At 40.7% G+C, this 20495-nt stretch overlaps 1 protein-coding gene across 1 annotated transcript in view; it reads right to left on the bottom strand.

Annotated features, from left to right (window-relative positions):
- Window positions 1-20495, bottom strand: part of gfra4a (GDNF family receptor alpha 4a) — a 162418-nt gene that overhangs the window by 32482 nt on the left and 109441 nt on the right. Inside the window, exon 2 of the mRNA XM_047611801.1 lies at window positions 1496-1777. Within this exon, the coding sequence (XP_047467757.1) occupies window positions 1496-1777 (282 nt within the window). The remainder of the gene's footprint in view (window positions 1-1495; window positions 1778-20495) is intronic.

The raw sequence follows: 20495 nt of genomic DNA on the forward strand, positions 1-20495 counted from the left end.
TATATATATATATATATATATATATATATATTTTAATGCGGCCTGTCTTTTGTTTTATGCGGGCGCTTCACCGAGTGTAGAATGATGGTCGACGTAAAGCTCAGTCGACCTTTACCGTTTTATCTGAACATTATCTCCATGTCACGCCTTTTTACTTTCACACTTCCAGGATATTCACGACGTCGTCAACCTACCGGTGCTCTCGTTTTCAGTTGTTTAGAACATACACTCACTGGCCACTTTATTAGGTACACCTGTTCAACTGCTTGTTAACACCAATATGTAATAAGCCAATATCACATGGCTGCAATTCAATGTATTTATTCATGTAGAGGTGATCAAGACAACTTGCTGAAGTTCAAACCGAGCATCAGAATGAGGAAGAAAGGGGATTTAAGAGACTTTGAACGTGGTATGGATGTTGGTGTATTTCAGAAACTGCTGATCTACTGGGATTTTCATGCACAACCATCTCTAGGGTTTAACAGAGAATGGTCTGAAAAAGAGAAAATATCCAGTGAGCGGCAGTTGTTGATGTGAGAGGTCAGAGGAGAATGGGCAGACTGGTTGGAGATGATAGAAAGGCAACAGTAACTCAAATAACCACTGGTTCCAACCAAGGAATGTAGAATACCATCTCTGAACGCACAACACGTCCAACCTTGAAGAAGATGGGCTACAGCAGCAGAAGACTACACCGGGGGCCACTCCTGTCAGCTAAGAACAGGAAACTGAGACTACAGTTCACACAGACTCACCAACACTGGACAATAGAAGACTGGAAAAACGTTGCCTGGTCTGAGGAGTCTCGATTTCAGCTGCTACATTCAGATGGTAGGGTCAGAATTTAAACAACATGAAAGCATGGATCCATCCTGCCTTGTACCAAAGGTTCAGGCTGGTGGTGGTGGTGGTGTAATGGTGGGGGGGTCATGCACCATGTCACAAAGCTCATATCATCTCAAACTGGTTTCTGGAACATGACGATGAGTTCACTGTACTCCAATGGCCTCCACAGTCACCAGATCTCAGTCCAGTATTTCACCTTTGGGATGTGGTGGAACAGGAGATTCTCATCATAGATGTGCAGCCGACAAATCTGCAGCAACTATGTGATGTTATCATGTCAATATGGACCAAAATCTCCTTGTTGAACGTATGACACCAAGAATTAAGGCAGTTCTGAACCTTTTACTAGCATGGTGTACCTAATAAAGTGGCCAGTGAGTGTCTAAATATTAAAAGCATAAATTCGAGTGTTAAATGTGTGAGCTGACAGACAAAAAGTGATAGAGGACAATGACTGTGGGCGCAACAAAAGGAATCAGATCTTCAGTTTGAGCTATTCCTGACACAGTAATCACTCTTTTCATTTCAGCCTAGAATCCAGAGTTGAGCCGTCTGGAGGTGGAAGCCTAATTCATGTGTAACGGGCGGTAATCCCAGCCACAAACCGTGCGTGCCCACTCCTCCGGAGCGCAGCCGTCAGTCTTACCGTGCAGCACGGACTGGTGCAGACTCCAGTAGATGCTGAGGCAGTTCTTCTCCTTCTTCATGCCTCGTTTACACTGGCAGCCGTGCAGAGGGGTGGACAGAAGCGCTGTCATGGCGTTCTCGCACTGGTTCCGCGCCCCGGGGCCCAGCTTCACGCTGCCATCCCCCGCCACACACTGCCTGAGGGTGCGCAGTCGCGGGCTGCAGGTGTCATCGCTGGAGCAGGTGTCTCCGGCGCGCAGACAGTCCCTCCCGCCCGCAGACAGAGCCATATGTGGGACTCCTGTAAGACGAGACGGAGGACAGGTTAGAGCCTCAAAGAGATTTGCTTTTGTCACGTACAGAAAAGTACAAAAAGTTTTTCCCGCATTGCTAATTTGAGATCGTGCCGAAGGTGGAACCACAGCTGTCAAAAGACTACGATTCGTTAAACTCGACGTTAGAACCGAGCTGCAACATCTGGGGCTAAAAATGAAGCAAACTCAAAAACAGGTTGGAGGCTCGTTCCAAAACTGAGCCAATCCACCTAAAAACTCCAAGTTAAAACACACAACTTCAAAGCAAAACTATTCACTAACTATTCACTAAAGGCCAAAAGTTTGGAAGCAACTTCAGGTTTCTGTTCGCGATGACTTTCTGACAAACCAGCAGGAGTTGTTGATGTATTTTGGGATGTATTTACTGCATGAACACACTTTGCTTTTATTGAAAATGAACCAGTTCAGTTTACCTTTAGGTGTACATTAATGTCACCAGACCACTGCTGAATAAATGTCAGCAAAAGAAAAGAAGGGCTTAATTTTAAGGTCACGAAGATTTGCAAGAGTCACAACTTCAGTGAAAAATTTTAAAAAATCAGTTTGCATTATTCACTTTAACTCTTCTGCTTTTGAGAGTCTGCATACAAATATCGTGTGTGGTGTTAAAGCCAGAGGATGTTACTTTGAAGGAAGAAAAACTCAAATACCTGATAATTATAGAATTATAAAAATGTCTTCTGATAAGTTACTCTTCATATAATGATCATGTTATTTTGTTGCAAAATAAACCAATGAAACTATGATCTTTTATGTACAAATCTGATCTTGCTTCCAAACCTTTGCCCTGTAGTGTACATGTTTACATTCTGGTACTAAAAAAAGGACACGTCCTCACACGGGGACATTAAGTTTTATGTTTGTGGCAGCTTATTCTGCTTCATTTAGACCCTCAAAAGTGGGCCTCAGGAGGTTAAAGTGCAAGACTTAAAGTCCTCTATTAGGGGCGTGGCCACTCTGAGTGACAGGTGCATGTCCACGCAGGTTGCTAGCTGTCCGTCCTCCACTCAGACGTCACCTCTTTCACCATTTTAAATTTATTCTAGAATTAAGCAGCTCTGCAAAGATGGTGAAGACCAGAGACACCACTTCAGGAAATATGAAGGGTGACGTCTCATTCACTGAAATAAATCCACATAGTTTGATCTGCTGTTGTCAGGTTTGTGTGTTTTAATTAAAACCTCCCGTGCTAGAATATTTATAGGGTTCAAAATCATTTTCAGTGATGATCAACATTATTAAACTGGGTTAAATTGCCAGACTAGTTAAAACATTCTGGCCTTCCCGTGATGAGTAAACAGATTTTGACACGAGAAACTGGTTGAAAATTCTAAATTTATAATCAAAATAAAGCGGTGAATAGACATGAGACTTGACTCGCTGGTTCATGACTAAATCATTATAATTGAACTGAACTTAATAAGTAGATTATATCTTCACAACTGCTGTCAGGAGCAATCAAACACAGTCAATGATGCATCTCAGCGCTGCATCCGAGCATTTTAAAATTACATTCATAAACCCCCAAGGATGGGGGGGGGGGGGGTCTATTATTCATGAATTCATACAGTTGTGACATGGAATTCATCTGATGCCACGACTACACTCTGATGAAACTTGGGGGGGTGAGACGTCACATGGATACATGGCGACATGTTCACTCCGAAGTCTTTCAGTTCCAGTCAAAACAACGTGTCATATTTTCCAGTGACAGACCCAGAGAGGAGCAGCATCACGCGTGTTCCTCGTCGTCTCGTTTCTTCTGGCACTAATCACATGCAAGCCTCATTTCCCTCAGGACAATAAATGCTTGTTTATTCCCGGCTGTCTGAGGGCTGCTGCTCACTCAAACACGATTTGGTGGTTTGTACCTAATAATTCTGAATAATGCATATAAATATGACCTTAAATATATTATTATTATTATTATTAGGGCGACAAACGAGCAACAACTCCAAGCAAGAAATAATTCTAACTTCACAAACGAACGTGACACAACGGGCATAGACACACAGGAAGACAACAGCACCAATGCTAATAGAATCCTGTGAGTTGAAGCAGTGAAGTTATTTCAAAATGGAACTAATCTGAACTCTGAAGGGACGACCAATGGGAACATCTGCTGAAGCTGATTGACATGTGATGTAAACACCGACCAGGACTTTGGTTCCATTTCCTTTTCAAATAGTAGAGCTGCACGATTATGACCAAAATTATAATCACGATTATTAATCATGTTAGAGAAAACGTCTGTATTTTTATTGCACTGCTTTTAAACAAACAATATTTGAACAGTTTTCAGCGCAAAACTAAACTTTAAATTAGAATAAATGCTTAATAATGAAAAATAAAATTTACACAAATGGTTGTCTGTGTTGCAGATGGACACAGACGTGGATTTAGTGAAGCAGCGTCAGCTTTGGCCTTCATGCATTCCTTCCCTTTTTTTTTATTTTTTAGATGATTAAACAGATTAGTTGTGTTACCCTGTGGGGCAGACACAACTCTGCAACAGTCTTTGCATATAACTTGTTGTTGTTTCACTTCACTCACCCTCAATCCAAAACAAGTCCATGATGACTTGTTTTCACTAGTAAACCGATCAGGTTAGTTTAATCATGGCAGCCAACAAAATCGTGATCATGAGTAAAATTCAGTTAATTGTGCAGCCATAGAAAACAGAGAGCAGTGGCATCGACAAGGCCTAGCTCCACCCCTACACTGCTTAGTTGTGCATGTTGACATTGGAAACATTTGGGAGGGGAAATATACAAGAGGGCGAGTCAAGCAACCAGCACCTGGAACAGTGAACAATGACCAACGCGCTTCATATGTGGACGGTTAAAAGAGTTTTGTGCAGCCACATAATAAATAGAACCCGGTGGTGCTTTGACCTTAACGCAAAAATCTGCTGTGAAGTTGTCCATGAACCAAAACACTAAACATACAGGAATTTAAATCTACTGAGTCTTAGATTCAAACTTATCTCAAAGAGGGGCCTGCTCATCCAAGAGCTGAAAACCAAGAACGCATAAACTTCTTGTAAAGACGTGACAAATCACGCATTCAGACATTATCTTGGCACCGTAAATATCTGCAGCAGATTTAAAATCAATCCAGTGAAAGGAAAATTTGAGATGTTTCTATTCAACTGATGGATCGTCCAACAGAAAATTAGCTAAAAAACTATGCATCAAAACTTTCACATAAATAAACACACAGAACTTTATTTTGGACTCTAGTGGAGATTCCGAAGTTTCCAAACATAACATTACAACGTGGGAAATGATGGCAGTGAGGGATGGTTGAAATATTATGCACATGCTATCAAGACCATTTCCATTTGAAAGAACGTCACAGCCACTAAAGGTCCCATATTATGCATATTATCCGTCCCCCCCAAACAGATGAACCCGCCCTGTGAAATTAGCCGGCGGCATTTTCTCTCCTTGCAAACACACATGGCAAAGGTACGAGCAAAACACAACCGTTGCTCTGCTGTTGGCTGCATCAACGAACACAGAAGTCTACTTTTACTCCCTACGTCTGAGCCTCTGAAGACCCAGCGGATCGATTTTATTTTTGCTGGAAATGTACCAACAAAACCATCTAGCATTTCAGAGAGGTCTGCTTTCTAAGCATGGGTCCATACAAAACAGGCTTTGCCAAAGCGCTGAAGGGAATATATACACACATATATTATTGAATTTAAAAACTAAGAAAGCATATGGTTCTTACCCTTACAGTAGAAAAGAAGCTAGCATTAGCTACATGGTAGTAAGTGTAACATCACATATGAACAAACTAAATTCGCACGGGATCAGATTCATTCACACGAGATAAACAAACTCTGCGTTTTGCTCTAATTTACGTTCCACTGTTAAGGCTCTGCTACTTCCCATCTCACCCCACTGCATCTCAGAGACACTTTTAATTACTTTGCAAACTATGGTGGATGACAAAAAAAATACAGTTTTGACACTATTTATCCCAGGGAAGAGATTACCAAGGACCTGGTGGTGTTTAAATCAGCTCCACCTTTGCCGATGAACACATTAATGACTGATTTAATGGTTTCATCTGCCTAAACAGGCGAATAGTTCAGCAACATCTGGACTTTGCGCTCTAACATCAAGACTTGTCCAGACTTTGAATTACCAGCCATAGTCATAAATCCACCGTAAGCATTAGAGCATGGTAACAACAGCGAACAAAAAGACAAAAGTAGCCTGTTCTCAGTAGAGCAACTATTTAACTGGCTCAAATTCAGGACCAAAGCTGAATTTGGAGTAATACACTTTGAAAACGATGATGTTGGACCTCTGACACCTACATGAAATATGTGGGAAAAAAATAGGACCTTTAAAACCTGTCTGATAGACGTTAGTTTACAACAAGTGAAGGTGAAGAAGGTGAGATGAAATCCCAACAAAATCTGATTCCATCAAGTCGTAGGGAGTGAAAATCCATTCTTCCACCAACAAACTCGCCAAACTGTCAGAGCTCACGTCTTCATTTGACTCCAACTCTCCCTGGGCAGCACTCGACTCCAGAGAGCTATCAGTACAACATGACTGACTCCGGTTTGCATCTTTAGCTGAAGCGCTCTATACTGTGCCATGCACCCAGCAGGAGGCTTCTCAACCTTTCAGAGGAGTCAGCTAATCTGGCAGCGAGCTGTCAATAAAAGTCAGACGGTGCGTTGAGAGAGAAGCTTGTTGCTGTGGGTTTTGGGTGTTTGTGGATGCTACTGAGAGAGAGAATCTGCCACTCAAGTGAAGAGCTCATCTTCTCCGCAGTTTTGACAGGTAGCGCTTATTGTACCAAAATTATTCCACTATAGAGTCTTGCCGTCTCATTTAGTGTATGGATGGGTTGGATAATCTGTTTCATTTTTAGATGCAAATCAGTTCCTTTCGAGTTTTCTTACATCGAGAGATGGTACCTTGGGGAAAAAAAGCGGAGATTTTTCTGCCTTGTGTCAAGATACGCTCCGATAAAACTGCATATTTGCATTGGAAACGCATGATCATACATCCAATACCAAATATTTAAACGTTATTGGAGTTTGTGTCTTTTGCTTGTCTTACGCAAGTTCGCTGATCTGCAGGTGGGAACAGATGTGTGTGTGTGTGTGTGTGTGGGTGGGTGTTCTGATATGGAAGGTGGAGATACCCTGGAGCTGGGTTTGGCTTCCTTCAGCTACAAGAAGAAGAAGAATTTAAAAAACAATTTTTGGAAGAAAAAAAAAAAAAAAAGCCCTGTGAGCATCAGCAGTGCAAATCATATTAAATTGCTACTAATCCAGTGTGGAGAGAGGTTTGATATTTGTCTGAGAAATGAAGAAGCACTCCAGATTGCAAGAGATAACTGTTAGCCTGGAAACTGAGCCGCGGCGCACCAGCAGTTCAAAGACAGACAGTCAAAACCAATTAGGAGAAATCAGTTGCCTTGTCATTCAAATTCGTTCCATCCAACATGCTTCCCTGTTTATCCCACTGAGGTAAATAATCTGCTTGAGCTCTTTTTCTGTCCCCCCCCCCCCCCTTTTTTTTTTTGTTTCTGCTCGTCTCCGGTTTCCTCTCACCCACATCATCCTCTCCACTTATCTCTCTCTTTTCCCCCAGGTTTTTTCGTTTGTCCCCTCATCCTTCTCAAAAAAATAAAATAAAAAACTGAAAAACACCTGCTGTAGTTAAAGATACAGATATTCAGATTTGTCTGTTTCCAACGAACATCAAAACTTTCGTTTTTTACCACTAATACCAAAATGTAGCCGTCAAGAATTGGTGATGTTTTTTTTTTTGACAGAAAGAATGTGGGACATTACACATTAGCGTTAGCAAGGGGGGAAAGTCATGATGCAGAATGACGGGATTCATGCTGGTTTAAAGGAACCGTTATTGAGGAACATGAACAAGCATCTCCTCCCTGCACACACACCAACTATTATCTAAAAGAGTCGGTACACGGTGCATTAATATTAACACATTATTGCACAATCCATGCATCTGTGCAGCTCCATTTTTTATTTAAAACAGTTCATTCTTTATTTAAATGCATTTTACACACCAATCAGCCACAACATTATGACCACTGACAGGAGTAGTGAATAACACTGACCATTTCTGTGAAAATCCAATGTTCTGCTGGGAAACATCTGGTGACATGTAGACATGCACCACCGACCTAGACCAGACCAGACCAGGCCCCCCCTCCCCAGCTCATAGCAATGACACCCCATCATGGCAGCAGTCACCCCCAGCAGGATGCAGTCTAGGAACAACTCAAAAGACGACCAGAAGACCTCCACTAACAACATCTTGTTACTAGACACAACAGGAAACCCTCAGAAGGCCCATGTCTATTCTCTGATGAGTCACAAGTGTTTTGGAGACCGACACAAATTTAGGAAGGTGGTCATAATGTTATACCTGATCAGTGATGAAAAATTCACACCTGCAGCACAGGAAATAACTTCACTGCAGCGATGAGGGAAATTAACCAAAAAAAAGTTTAACTACCTGCATATTATTTGTCAGTGTCAGCTCAGTTCTCTGCTCAAAGCGATGAACAGCTGTGGAGCAGGTGACGGAGCTTTTCCTCATCTCATCGGGCGGCTCCTCACGTTTTTGTCCGCCACCGACCTCCACCCCCCTGCACCTCCACAACCATCACTCACTGCCATCAGCTGCTAGCGATCAGCCGTCGATAGAGAGCGAGCGAGCGAGAGGCAGAGCTTCCTCTGAAAATCTATAAGCTCCAGCTCTTATTATGTCAGAAGAAGATCAATAAGATTTGGGCTTGGATAGCTGGCGTCCATCATTGTTAAAGAGTTCATAAAGAAGATGATGATGATGATGATGATGATGATGATGATGATGAAACGGGCAGGACAGCAGTGATATTGATGAGGGAATGAATGATGTGTTCACAGACTGCCAGCTTCAAAATAAGACAACAACAACTGTACATCTCATTTAAATGGATTCCCTAATGAAAGAATCTAATTACAGGCTTATTATAATCTCATTGTTATTTTAATTTTTTTGGACAATAAGCCTCTTGCGTTCGTAATGACTTGCAATAGTTGTAACTTGATTTTCGTTTTCTGAAACAGCTCCTCAGCTGCACTTTCTGTCTGCAGATGTAGATGTTTTTTATTTTAATTGAATCGTCCTCCAAGGTTTCTTCATATTTGCGTTTATTTTATCACTCTCCAATTATGTACATTCTTTTTGTTGTTGTTTCACACATGCGCTGCAGCCCCCAACTTTTCTAAAGATTACCTAGAGGAGCTGTATGTGTATGATTAGTTTATTTTCACTGCTGAGGCAAACTATACTGTTCCTGTTTCTTTTCATGCCATATATACTAGTGGTGTGCAGATCAATACTGAAATACCGATACTTCCGATACCAGGTCTTTATGCTCTAAAATCGATTCTCAAATCAAAATATCGATTTCTATACAAAAGTCATGGAGGTAATGTAGGAACACAGTGGAAAGTAACTAAACTATTGAGTTGTGGCAACACAACAAAACCTTGTGAAGCACCTCAGGTTAAATCACAACACACAATAGGAGGCATTTATGATGAGGAGAGAACAGAGTCACAATTAAGACGCAAGTTTTCATTTTATAGTAGTTCTAAATAGTTAAAGAATCATTTTTTTTAATGGTCTTATTTCTTTTTTTTTTTAATGTTTAAAACAGCATTTTCACATATTTTGTCTGTTTGTTGTTTTTTCTGTTGCTGTATTAGCTTAGCTTTATAGTAAATGAGGCCACTACCTCAACATACTTCAGAGTTTAAGACAAATAAATAAATTACTGCGATTTACCAGAAACATTAGGACGTATTTGCACAAAGTATTGGTATCTCTGATACCAGCCTGAATTTTACTCCATATTGGAAAGGAAATCGGTGGTATCGAAAATCACTAGTTACATTCATTTACATACAAAAAACACTAAAATATCAAACTGTTCAGCTTTTTCGCCATGTTTTTTTATGATGCATTTCAATGGGCAGAATATTCAAACTTAACTCCTCTCTCATCTTCAACAGCTTCAGCAGACTTTCAGCTTCAGGCACTATTCAAAAAATTAATATTTTAAAACTGAAGACTGCTGAAATCTCTTTCGGGTTAAGAATTTTAAATAAAATTTTAGGGATTTTCCAGACTTTTGCGCGCCTCAGAGCGTGTGACGTCACAACGCTCTATATTTTCAAATGTTTAAAAAAAAAAAAGATTTTAGCTCGCCGACTGCCAACACTTTCACTCCTCAAACACAATAAGCACATAGAAATGTAGGGGATTTTGTCAGCTTCGACTCCGTGTTGCTCACGTTGCTGCAGGTTTTACCGTTTTGTCTTAATCCGCGACAGATTGAGGAGTTCGCCTCCATAGACTCTGGAAAAATCAGAGTAGCAGCCGATCTCTACCGTGCTCTCACATGCACAGAATTCTCAGTACAGACATTAAAAACATGTCAGCTTGTTTAGCAGTCTGAATAGGACGTGTAGGTTGGATTGTGTAACGTTACGCCTGAGTTCGGAGTTGTGCTTCTACCTGAGTCACGAGCGAGGAGCATTTGGATGGCGCCATCATGCCAGTTTGAAGTTAGAGTCTGCGCAGTACGGTCCGAGGGCGGAGCCACTCGCACAGGTGTTTTTGCAGGGGTGTTTAACATATGGTCCCCGGGCCACAATAAAAATAAGAAGACATTAACTTCAACTTTTCAATAAAATTTATGTATTATTCCTATTTTCGCACTGTTTTAGTCAGAGTCAGATCCAGAACTAAACAGCAGATGGCAGCAACTTGACGAAATTGATTTGTTTTTTTTCTCCAAGTTCTTCATAAAATCTCTTGTAAATTCAATAAATGTAAACATTTTTATGATGTATTTTTTTCACAATTGCACTAAAAGAAAGGTGAAACTTCAGAGTTAACATTATTTCTGAGTTATTCGCTGCTGTTTCTGGTCTGACCTGAAGATCCAATGAGTTTGACCTCCCTGTTCTAGAGCGTTCAATGTCTAACGAAACCAAAACTGAGAACAGATGCTTAATGCTGGAAGGAATTTATGTAAAGCATTGAGATAAGATCTCTGAGACCACATGACAACAAAGCCTGCGCTCTTTTAATGACAACGCGTCCCGTCCTGATATCCCGTTCGTGCAGCGAGACGTGTTCTTCATATGAAAGTTTGACAACAGGCAAGAACAGATTGAGATTTATCGCAAGCACATCAAAGGAATCGGACAATTTGTTCTGCCCAGAGAATGCCAAGAAACAAGTTTGTGTTTAGCTTCTGCCTGACTGTGCATTTGAAATACGCATTCCTGCCTCCTGCCACTTAAAAGCAACAATACAGCGGGTCCTCGCAAATTAAAATGAGGCACGTGCTTATTTGCATATAGATCGAGGAAGTCCGATCACAAGTGGTCACTCAAGATGCGTAATGTGGAGGTGCATTCTAATGCCAGTTGTGCAGGGCTGCAGCGAGCAGAGAGCTGTCCACCTCTAAATGGATCGCCTACAGGTCCGCTTGTGAGACTGCCGCCTCCTCTTGTTGCCACCCTGGAGTGCTAGCTTTAGACAGTCTATTTCTATTTAAGACTTCCCTTACTATGTGTCCCTCTGCTGATACTGAATTCACAGCGTAGATGCTGGAATCTTTCCACTTCTTGGGCACATGCCAGAATATTTGCACAATTTATATAGTGTGTAGGGTGCATCGCTTCTACGAGGATTGGAGAGTCGAGGCTGCTGTTACATGCTGCATGAAATTAGTCAATATACACAATGTGACATGACATTAAAAGCCATGACATTAAACTACATATGTGAAGAGAAACAGTGCAAAACAATGATTCAGACAGTCCCTCTACAACATCAGACTTTGAAGAACCATTGGGCTCGTAAATTAGCTAATATTAGCCCGTTAGTTAACATAGTAGCTAATGTAGTTAGCTAACGTTAGCTTGATCTGTGCATGGATACAGCGTTTTCAGTGCTTAAATATGGTTTTAAAAGGCAGTAAATGTTAGGCATTAGGAAGGTGGTCGTAATGTTATGTCTGACTGGTGTAAGTAGATGTATGTGTTTTACAGGCATAATAAGTGGTATCAAAGCTATTCCCAAAACACAAAATCATTTCAGTTAAGTCAGTGTCTGAGGAGCAAGCTTCAAACTCTTAGCTCCATGTTCACAGCAACGACTGAACTAACGCCAGCCTCATAAGTCAACTTTGTATTCTCGATTTAAGCTGATACATGCCGATGCTTTTTTTGGTTTGTTGACTAGAAGAAAGATTTTTTTGTTGTTGTTGTTGCTGTACAGCTGAGTGACTTGCAAAAGACGATATGATGAATCCTATTAGGGATAACAGGCTGCTGGATTGTCTTTGACAGAACTGCCAGGGGACTGTGCTTTTGTTGCTGTGCGTTGTAGTTTCTTATTAGCTAACTGCGCCTCCCTTAACTGAGATAACTCTGCCGAGGCTTCTCCTGCTTCATTTCTGTTCTGACAGCTACTGATAACTCTCAACTCCCGACCACTGCTTCCAAGCAACAGTCAAACAAACACGCCTCTCACAAACACACAGTCACGCAAGGGTCGTAAAAATCTAGGCACCTGACCATAAATTTAAATTGCATCAAGACGGCTTCAGACAGCAGCCAGTCCTCCAGAAAAACAATAAGCGATGCCAGGGTCATTTTGCTTTGTATCTCTGATTCAGAGAAACATGATGAAATTCAGAGGAGGACCCGAGAGGCGACTATGGCAGCGATGCAGAAAACCGATTTCCTTCTGGGATTCCTCAGCGACTAATCCATCCCGAAGAAAGTCAATATCATTCGGCAACTGTTCCAGAATGACTGCTCGGCCGCAATTTGGGCATTTTTCTCCGTCGTCTTAGAATTTTAAGTATGTGGAGAAACGTGCAGCTCGGCTCGTAGAAAAAACTTGAAGGGAGAAAATAACTTTAGCTCTTTTTTTTTTCTTTTTCTATGGAGATCATACGTTTTGCAGAGTCATTTATGTCCTGCAAGATAATAATAAATTGATTTTAGACTGAGCTCCAGCGGTGTCTATGATGCCACGCTGGGAGTGAAATGACTATTACACTGGAGTGAGACATCCAGGTCAGTATTTAAAAAGAAACCAAAGACAAAAGCTCAAGGCTTCAATCAGCGCCTCTAAAAAGTCTAAATTGGATTTTATGATAATGAAGATACTGTTTTTGTGTGTGTGAGAATACAAATGAGTTACTGCATGAGAGTAAAGAGACATTTAGAGGAAGCTGAACAGAATTATATCATTTTAAGTTAGAAAGCAATGAAACATAAAGTCCTTATTTTTTATATTAAATATGTTTTGTTATTAAATTAAATGAAGCCGGTAAATGTGTTAAATTCTGAAACCTGAAAAGGTGAGGTGTTTTTTACATTTCACATATCACATTTGATTTAATTTGTTTTTTGTTTTTTTTCCAACTTTATTGAAAAGTTTCAAATACAGTTAAAAACGTTGACCTTGAATAACACAAATAAAGTCTGGCATCTCAAGTAAAGAATAAATATATATAAAAGTAGATAAAGTGCAAATGTCAGTACAAGAGTTACACGATAATAGAAAGGAAAAAAAATTTTGAATTATGTTGACAGAGTGTATACTTTTTTGTTATCAATTCTTTCCATCTGATTTAATTAATAATTTATAAGAGGGCACTGACGTCACTTCCGCCCTGGGCCATGCCCCCGAGACACGGTGAAACGTTGCAGTAAATACAGCGAGACCAGGAGAAAATGTGGATTATCAGATCAAATTAAGGACAACTGGACTCAACAATGATCCATACGAACTAGGACAGATTTGGAAAAGTGGATTAGCCTCAGTTTCAGTTAGTTTTAGGTCATTTCAGTTATGATAAATGTAGCTAAATAAAAGATGCTAATGCTAAGAGCTTTACTAATACTAGCGTCCAACTGTAACTACGCCAAAACAACACCCACAAACGTATCTGACAGCCCTTCAGAACGGAACTTAAGAAGTAACTTAAGGTTTAACTTCATCTAAAAATATACAGCATAAATTAATATTACCTGACACTAAATGTGAACCACAACACCAGGTTTCTGTGTCTGGATTCCAGTTGTTTCTTCTTAATGCAGCGAAACATTTACTTCTCTTTTCTTTGGCAGATATCTGTAAAAAAAATATATATATCTCTGACTGTTTTTCAAATCTGTTGGTCCAGGTTAATTTAACAATTTAGCTGCTATTAAAGGCCATGACTCAAACTAATGCTGCTAATCTCCATGATCAACTGTCCCTTTTTACCGCTCAGTGGCCGTAACCATGGAGACTTCACTTGCTGTGACGTCACACACACACACCCTATCATGATGCGCTTCGGACAGCCAGTGTAAATAATAGGGGCTTAATTGCTGTGAAGTCTTTAAAGTGAAGAAGAGAAGAAGATTCTGAAGTTTGTTTGAAAAGCCACAAAGCTGCATTTGGTGAAAACTGAGGGACAAGTTCCACCTTCAAGTGGTGTGGGGTCCTTGTGAGACAGCAAAGAAAATCCTCCTTTCCTATATGGTCATTCACGGTGTGGCTCAGTTCTTCCTGTTGAGCTGAAAAGGGGATGGGGGGGTGGGGTGGGGTGGGGTGGGGGGGGGATCCTCTGGCCACTGAACATTTGGTCCAAATTGGACGGTCAGCCACAAGAGAGCTGGAGCCTTCTTCAAAAAGCCAGAGCCTGGTGAGTGACTTCTTGAAGTCGGTCCCAGACACGATGACCAACTTAGAACACCAGGGACAACAACTTGGGAGAAACTGTTTCCTCAGCTGCACTTTCAGGAAGCATAAAACTATACTTGGAAGTGAAATAACACGGCGACGAGTTTCTAAAGTTAGCTACGACATGAACATGCACAAACACCGATCAGCCAAAAATCATATTGAATCATATTGTGTCAGTTCATTCCTGCTACTCCCCAGAAACGCTGTGATGATGACTGCTACACGATCAGAGTCACACATTTTATCTTCCTCCTCTACTCCAGAAACTTCAGATTCTAACTTATATGTGTTTTTCTTTACGAGATCCGCTCAAGTGAAAGAAATATTCCAAAACAGTTCAAGACTTACTTCAAAGAAAATTCACAGGTTCATTCTTATTCAACGCGCGAGTCCTCAAATCTCCATCCTTCTAAACTCCTGTTAAATTATGGAATGGTTTTTCCTCTGTGAAATGTTTTAAAAAGATCATTTAACTGGCGTTTTGTCATGTGTGTCTACATCTTTGATACAGATCATTATCATTGCTCATGATTTACCACTTAACAAGGACAAACATTCACCCACTGACATTTTCTGTTTCTGTTTCATGTTGTTGTTGGTCTCCATTCATTTTTATGTCGTCCTATTTTCTGATGTTTTATAACAACATGACATTATAATATTAATATATTGTAATAATATTAAAGTGGAGGCTTCAAATAAGCCCAGTGTGGTTTTTAGCCTCCCTCTGCACTGTTTCATTTTTTTTTTTTTTTTTGTAATATTTTATGCATGTTTTTAAAAATTGTGCAAAATAAAAACAACTTTTGGACCTGAAATTCATGGATGTTGCTCAGACACGTAGGACTGTCAGCAGGTTTCCTGTGAATGTCTGAACCTTTGTTTAGATTTTATAAGAAGAAAGATACGGTGGCTTTAGGATTGAATTATATTGCTTTTGCACTCTGTTTGCTTTATTTATGCTAAGCCATCTTCAGTCTTATCAATACTCTCACTACAAGGAAGCACTAGACGTGTTTCTCCTGGTGTAAAGCTGCCAATAAGGTTTAACCTTGACAAGAACACAGTTACAGATTATTAAAACATCTGGTATTCCAGTCCCTTTGCCTCATTATTTTAATATCCTAGTATGTAATTCACAACTGTATTATTTTGTTAATGAATCTTTCCTCATAGTCCTCCAGCAGCGTTTATATGAATATTTCCACTATTCATGAACATCTGATTGGCTGAAGATGGGGCCCCATCTTGCATATTGTGAATTTCATTAAGCTACATCTTTACTGCAAAGAATATGGCTGCAGCTGGAGAAGAAAAGTCCCAGTATATAATATTCTATGAGCAACCAGAGCCTGATCCCAGAGGAGAAGAATCTGCTGATGCATGACTGTGGCGTAACTCGGCAAAAACTAAATCTCAGTTTGTCTGCATAAATACATTTTAGACGTCCCTGCCATGAATCCTGGAAGACTTTTAAAATAATTTATATTCGCTTAACATCCAGAAATCCTTCTTTTCAAATAACACAAAAGAGAAGGAAGCTCCAACATTGTTCAATCAGAACGAGTCGTCTGTCTCAAAGCTCGGTTTCAGAGCCCGTTAGAAGGCATCGTTTGTGCTGCACAATTCCACAAAAATAAACGGCCATTTGTCTGAAAAAAAAAAAAAGTACTTCAGCCATTCTTTGGATAAATCTTTATCAGCGAGAAGACTTTATGGTTGCTTAACAACTGGTTGAATGAACAACCAAAAATCCTTCTTTTCAAATAACACAAAGGAGAAAGAAGCTCCCGATAATCCAACACTATTTGTCTTGTTTTCCAAATTCCAGCAACAACAAAATTGTTCAATTAGAACGAGCCGTCTGTCTCAAAGCTCAGTTTCAGAGCCCATCAGAGGGCATCGCTTGTTCTGCTGCACAACTGTAGCACAACTCAACAAAAAGAAATAAAAAAAAAAATGCAATTTAGCCATTCCTTGGATAAATCTTTATCATCTAGAAGATGTTTTAGAAGACTCTGTGGTTGCTTAACAACTAAAAAAAGCCTTTTGATAAACTGGTAACCCGTCCCTGGTGTAGCCCACCTCGCGCCTGATGACAACAGGGACAGACTCCAGATTATTTATCATGTATTCCAAATTCCAGCAACAACAAAATTGTCCAGTTAGAACTAGTCATTTGTCTCAAAAATAAATAAAAAATAAAAATAGTCACAAAAATAACACTATACACTATATACCATTTTATAAACAACCAGAGTCTGATCCCAAAGGAGAAGAATCTGCTGTTGCACAACTGTAGCATAACACGATTTAAGTTTGTCTAAAGATAGGGACCAGGTACCTACTATGTTCTATATTAAACTCGGCCTAGTGCTGTTTATAAATATACATTATTATCATCACGTTGCATTCAATATTAAGCTATTCAAATAGTACACAGGCTCAAATATTCATTTTTGTTTATTTCAAACATGCAGCATTAGGCCGTGCAGCTGCTGTAAACATGAACATACCGGACATAAACACACACACACATATTATTATTGGGTCCATTTTGACCTGGGTAGTTGACTGATGGGAGTGAGTTGCTCTGTTAGCTTCTCTTCTGCTAATATTGCAGCGTGCAACTGGGATTTCACCTGGGGACTGAATAGGCTCTCGGCCAATTGTAGGAAACCTGACGGAGTCAGGATGTAATACGTGGTCCTGTGAAGGCGTCTGTGTGAAACGGTTGGCTGTGGAGACAGATCCTGTTTTACTGAATGAGTGAAGATAATGTCAGTTTGTCCCCTCACTAAAATATGTTGGATTCATGTTAATGTGTATTTAAAGAAATTTAAATTTGTGAGGGAAAATTACAATATATATATATATAAAAAGTCTAATCAACCAAAGATTTTGCGACCCCTATGGGGTCACGGACCCCCTGTTGAAGTTCTATGATCTAGAAGACATTTTAAAGACTTTTCAGATGCTCAACTACCAAACATCCTTCTTTTCAAAGAAGGATGTTTGGACCCTTCGGGTGCCAAAATGCACCCGAAGGTTTCCAAATTCCAGCAGCACCAAAATTGCACGCTTATAACAAGCCGTCTGTCTCAAAATCTCAACATCTTCATCACCTAGAAGACGTTTGAAAAGACTTTTTAGTTGCTCACAACCAATAATCCTTCTTTTCAAATGAAGTATAAAGTATATACCCTGACCCAAACCCACCATCTCCTCAATACATTATCCAACACTATTCATCTTGTTTCCCAAATTCCAGCAACAACAAAACTGTACACTTAGAAGCTCGTACAGATAAGTGAGCGTCCCCAGGAACAGGCCGGTCACAGAGCCATTGGAGGACATAGCTGACGGCAAACTGAGCCACGTCCGCCCTGCCAGCTGCATCCTGACGCTCGATGCCAAACAGGCAAGAGGAGGGGAGGCGCCGCACATGATGACAATGATCCTGACCACGCAACAACTGGTTGTCAACAAGCCATCCTATTATCCCTCGTCTCATTACATTATCCCCCCGTCTTTAGTTGTAATAATACGCCGCTCGGGGACACAAAGTAGAACAGGTGTTTACATCTCTTATTAGTCAGAGCTGAGATGGACTGGGACAAAAAAAAGAAGCGTAATAAAAGCTGTAGACCACACTGTTGGCAGAAAAAGCTAAAATGGTGTCAACTTGTGGGTAAAATGCTCTGTTAGGAGAGGAGAGACTGGGGAGATGTTTGCTTGGATTGGATGGTTTTATTTACTTATTTATTTTCCACAGACTTGATGAAGGAGCCCTGTGTCAGTCCAGATGTAATTGTCGCCAATTTTCTCAGTTAGGGAGCAATCTGGGGAAACAAGGCTATTTGTTTCATCCATTGTCTGGGTGCTGTCATTCTGACCTTTAAAAATCCTTACTCTTGTTTGAGCACAGTGGCTTTGACACTTGCAGTCTTTATTGTTGATTGCTGGTAATGTCTGGGATGTCGGGACTGAGTCATGTTCTCGCGGCGAGCCCGTGGATACGACCGCCAGCGGAAAGGTAAAACACCAAAAAAACAACCACCGGGGCTGGAGTGAGCTGACATTTACTTTCCCTCGTTTGAGTAAATACAGCTCAGAGTCTATTATAACCCGCGGTATTATTCACATGTGGCTGAAATTAAAGCATATTTCAGGTGAAGCTGTGGAAAAGTGCTCAGTGGCCCCGCGGGGAGATCACCACCAGCACCCGTCTCTCAGGACATGTTCCCAGGTCTGTACAGTGGGTTGTGCCTGAAGCGCTGCTACAGGGAAAAGACCCAAGAGACGTGCACTCCCAAATCACCTTAAATGACTTCCCTCGCGCTCAAGGAGCAGCGACGGGTTCTGAACACCTCACTCAAATGTGGTTTATGCCTCTACGGGATACAGGCGCCGTAACCTACGCCGGGGTGGATTATTTATACCCACTCTGTGACAACGCCACCCAAACACTAGTGTTTCTACTTCCTGCTTCACTTTCAACAATGGGGAATGTTTGTATGTGCAGATGGAAATACTAAAGAGGAAACACACTACAACCACATGGACCAATCACAGCTCTGGCATAAACTCTATTAACGCAGGATTAGTTTTACCTGGGGAACTCCGGTAATTTTCCAATAATCACAGAGGTCGTCTGTGATCTTAATCCCGTGCGAATCGTAAAAATTACACCCCAAATTACCTCATAACACACAGGTCCTCTTTTGTTCGATTTATGGCTTTTTGTCTGTCACTTAAGAATCATGAAGGATGTGCCATAATTCAAAGTTTGTACAAATGTTGGAACTCAAAGTCAAGATTTCGCTGAACTATTCACCCATTTAGACGAGTGAAATCATTAAATCAACCATTAATCTGTTCATCGGCAAAGATGGAGCGCGTTTAAACACTGACAGGTCGTTGGACTTTTTTCTTCCCCGGGAGAAATAGTAGGTTATCAAAACTATATTTTATATCATCCATTATAATTCGCAGTGTAATTCAAATTGTCTCTGACATGCAGCCGAGTGAGGGGGGAAGTAGCAGAGCCATAACAACGGAAAGTAAATTAGAGTAAAGCACAGAGTTTCTTTATCCACATGAAACACAGACGTAGGGGGTTATATTTGAATCACGGGACGTCCTCAGGTAAAACTAATCCCTGTATAAATGGGGAGGTGCACGTCAGGCTACGGTGTTAGCGTCTGCGTAGGGTTTGGCCTGTCATCGTAGCTTTGATTTAATTCAAGAGGAGTTGTAAGAACATATGGGAGTAAATTTGCTTTACAACTACATTTTCAAAGGATTGAAATGTAATAATAAAAGTTCAATAGCCTTTTAAAATAAAATCTAGGACTTTGGTACAAGAATGGCAGATTAGTGCGACCTCTCATTAGCCTTTCAGATTCTCCTTTTAAAATGCATCCCTTTGTTCTAGTCCTTGGTTATTGTTCCTAGAGTCCGTGTGATAATCAGAGAAGCCCCAAACATCCCCTCAGCCTCCAGCAAATTAAAACTAATCTGCCCACCCACACCGCGCTACCTACCAGGAGCTTAACAGATCGCTAACCTTATAATTGTTTGACTGTTAATGGGATATTTCCGTCTTTCAGCAACATCCATTGTTGGGATTATCAGTTCCTGACCCCTGAGGAGGAAAATGAATAAAACAGTGGAATAATAGCTTTGGAGAAAATCTCGGGTGACGCCGGGAAGTCGACCTGCCACGTTCAGGTGTGAGGATCCCTAATCTGCTGTGACTGGAGAAGTAAGGGCCTGGGAAAAACCCCTCTCTCCGTCACAGCTGCTTTGTTCTTGGGTTTCTATTTTAACAAGCTCCAAACGGACCAGATCTCTCAGAGGA

Source organism: Mugil cephalus, chromosome 17 (assembly GCF_022458985.1).
Source record: "Mugil cephalus isolate CIBA_MC_2020 chromosome 17, CIBA_Mcephalus_1.1, whole genome shotgun sequence".
Classification (NCBI taxonomy): domain Eukaryota; kingdom Metazoa; phylum Chordata; class Actinopteri; order Mugiliformes; family Mugilidae; genus Mugil; species Mugil cephalus.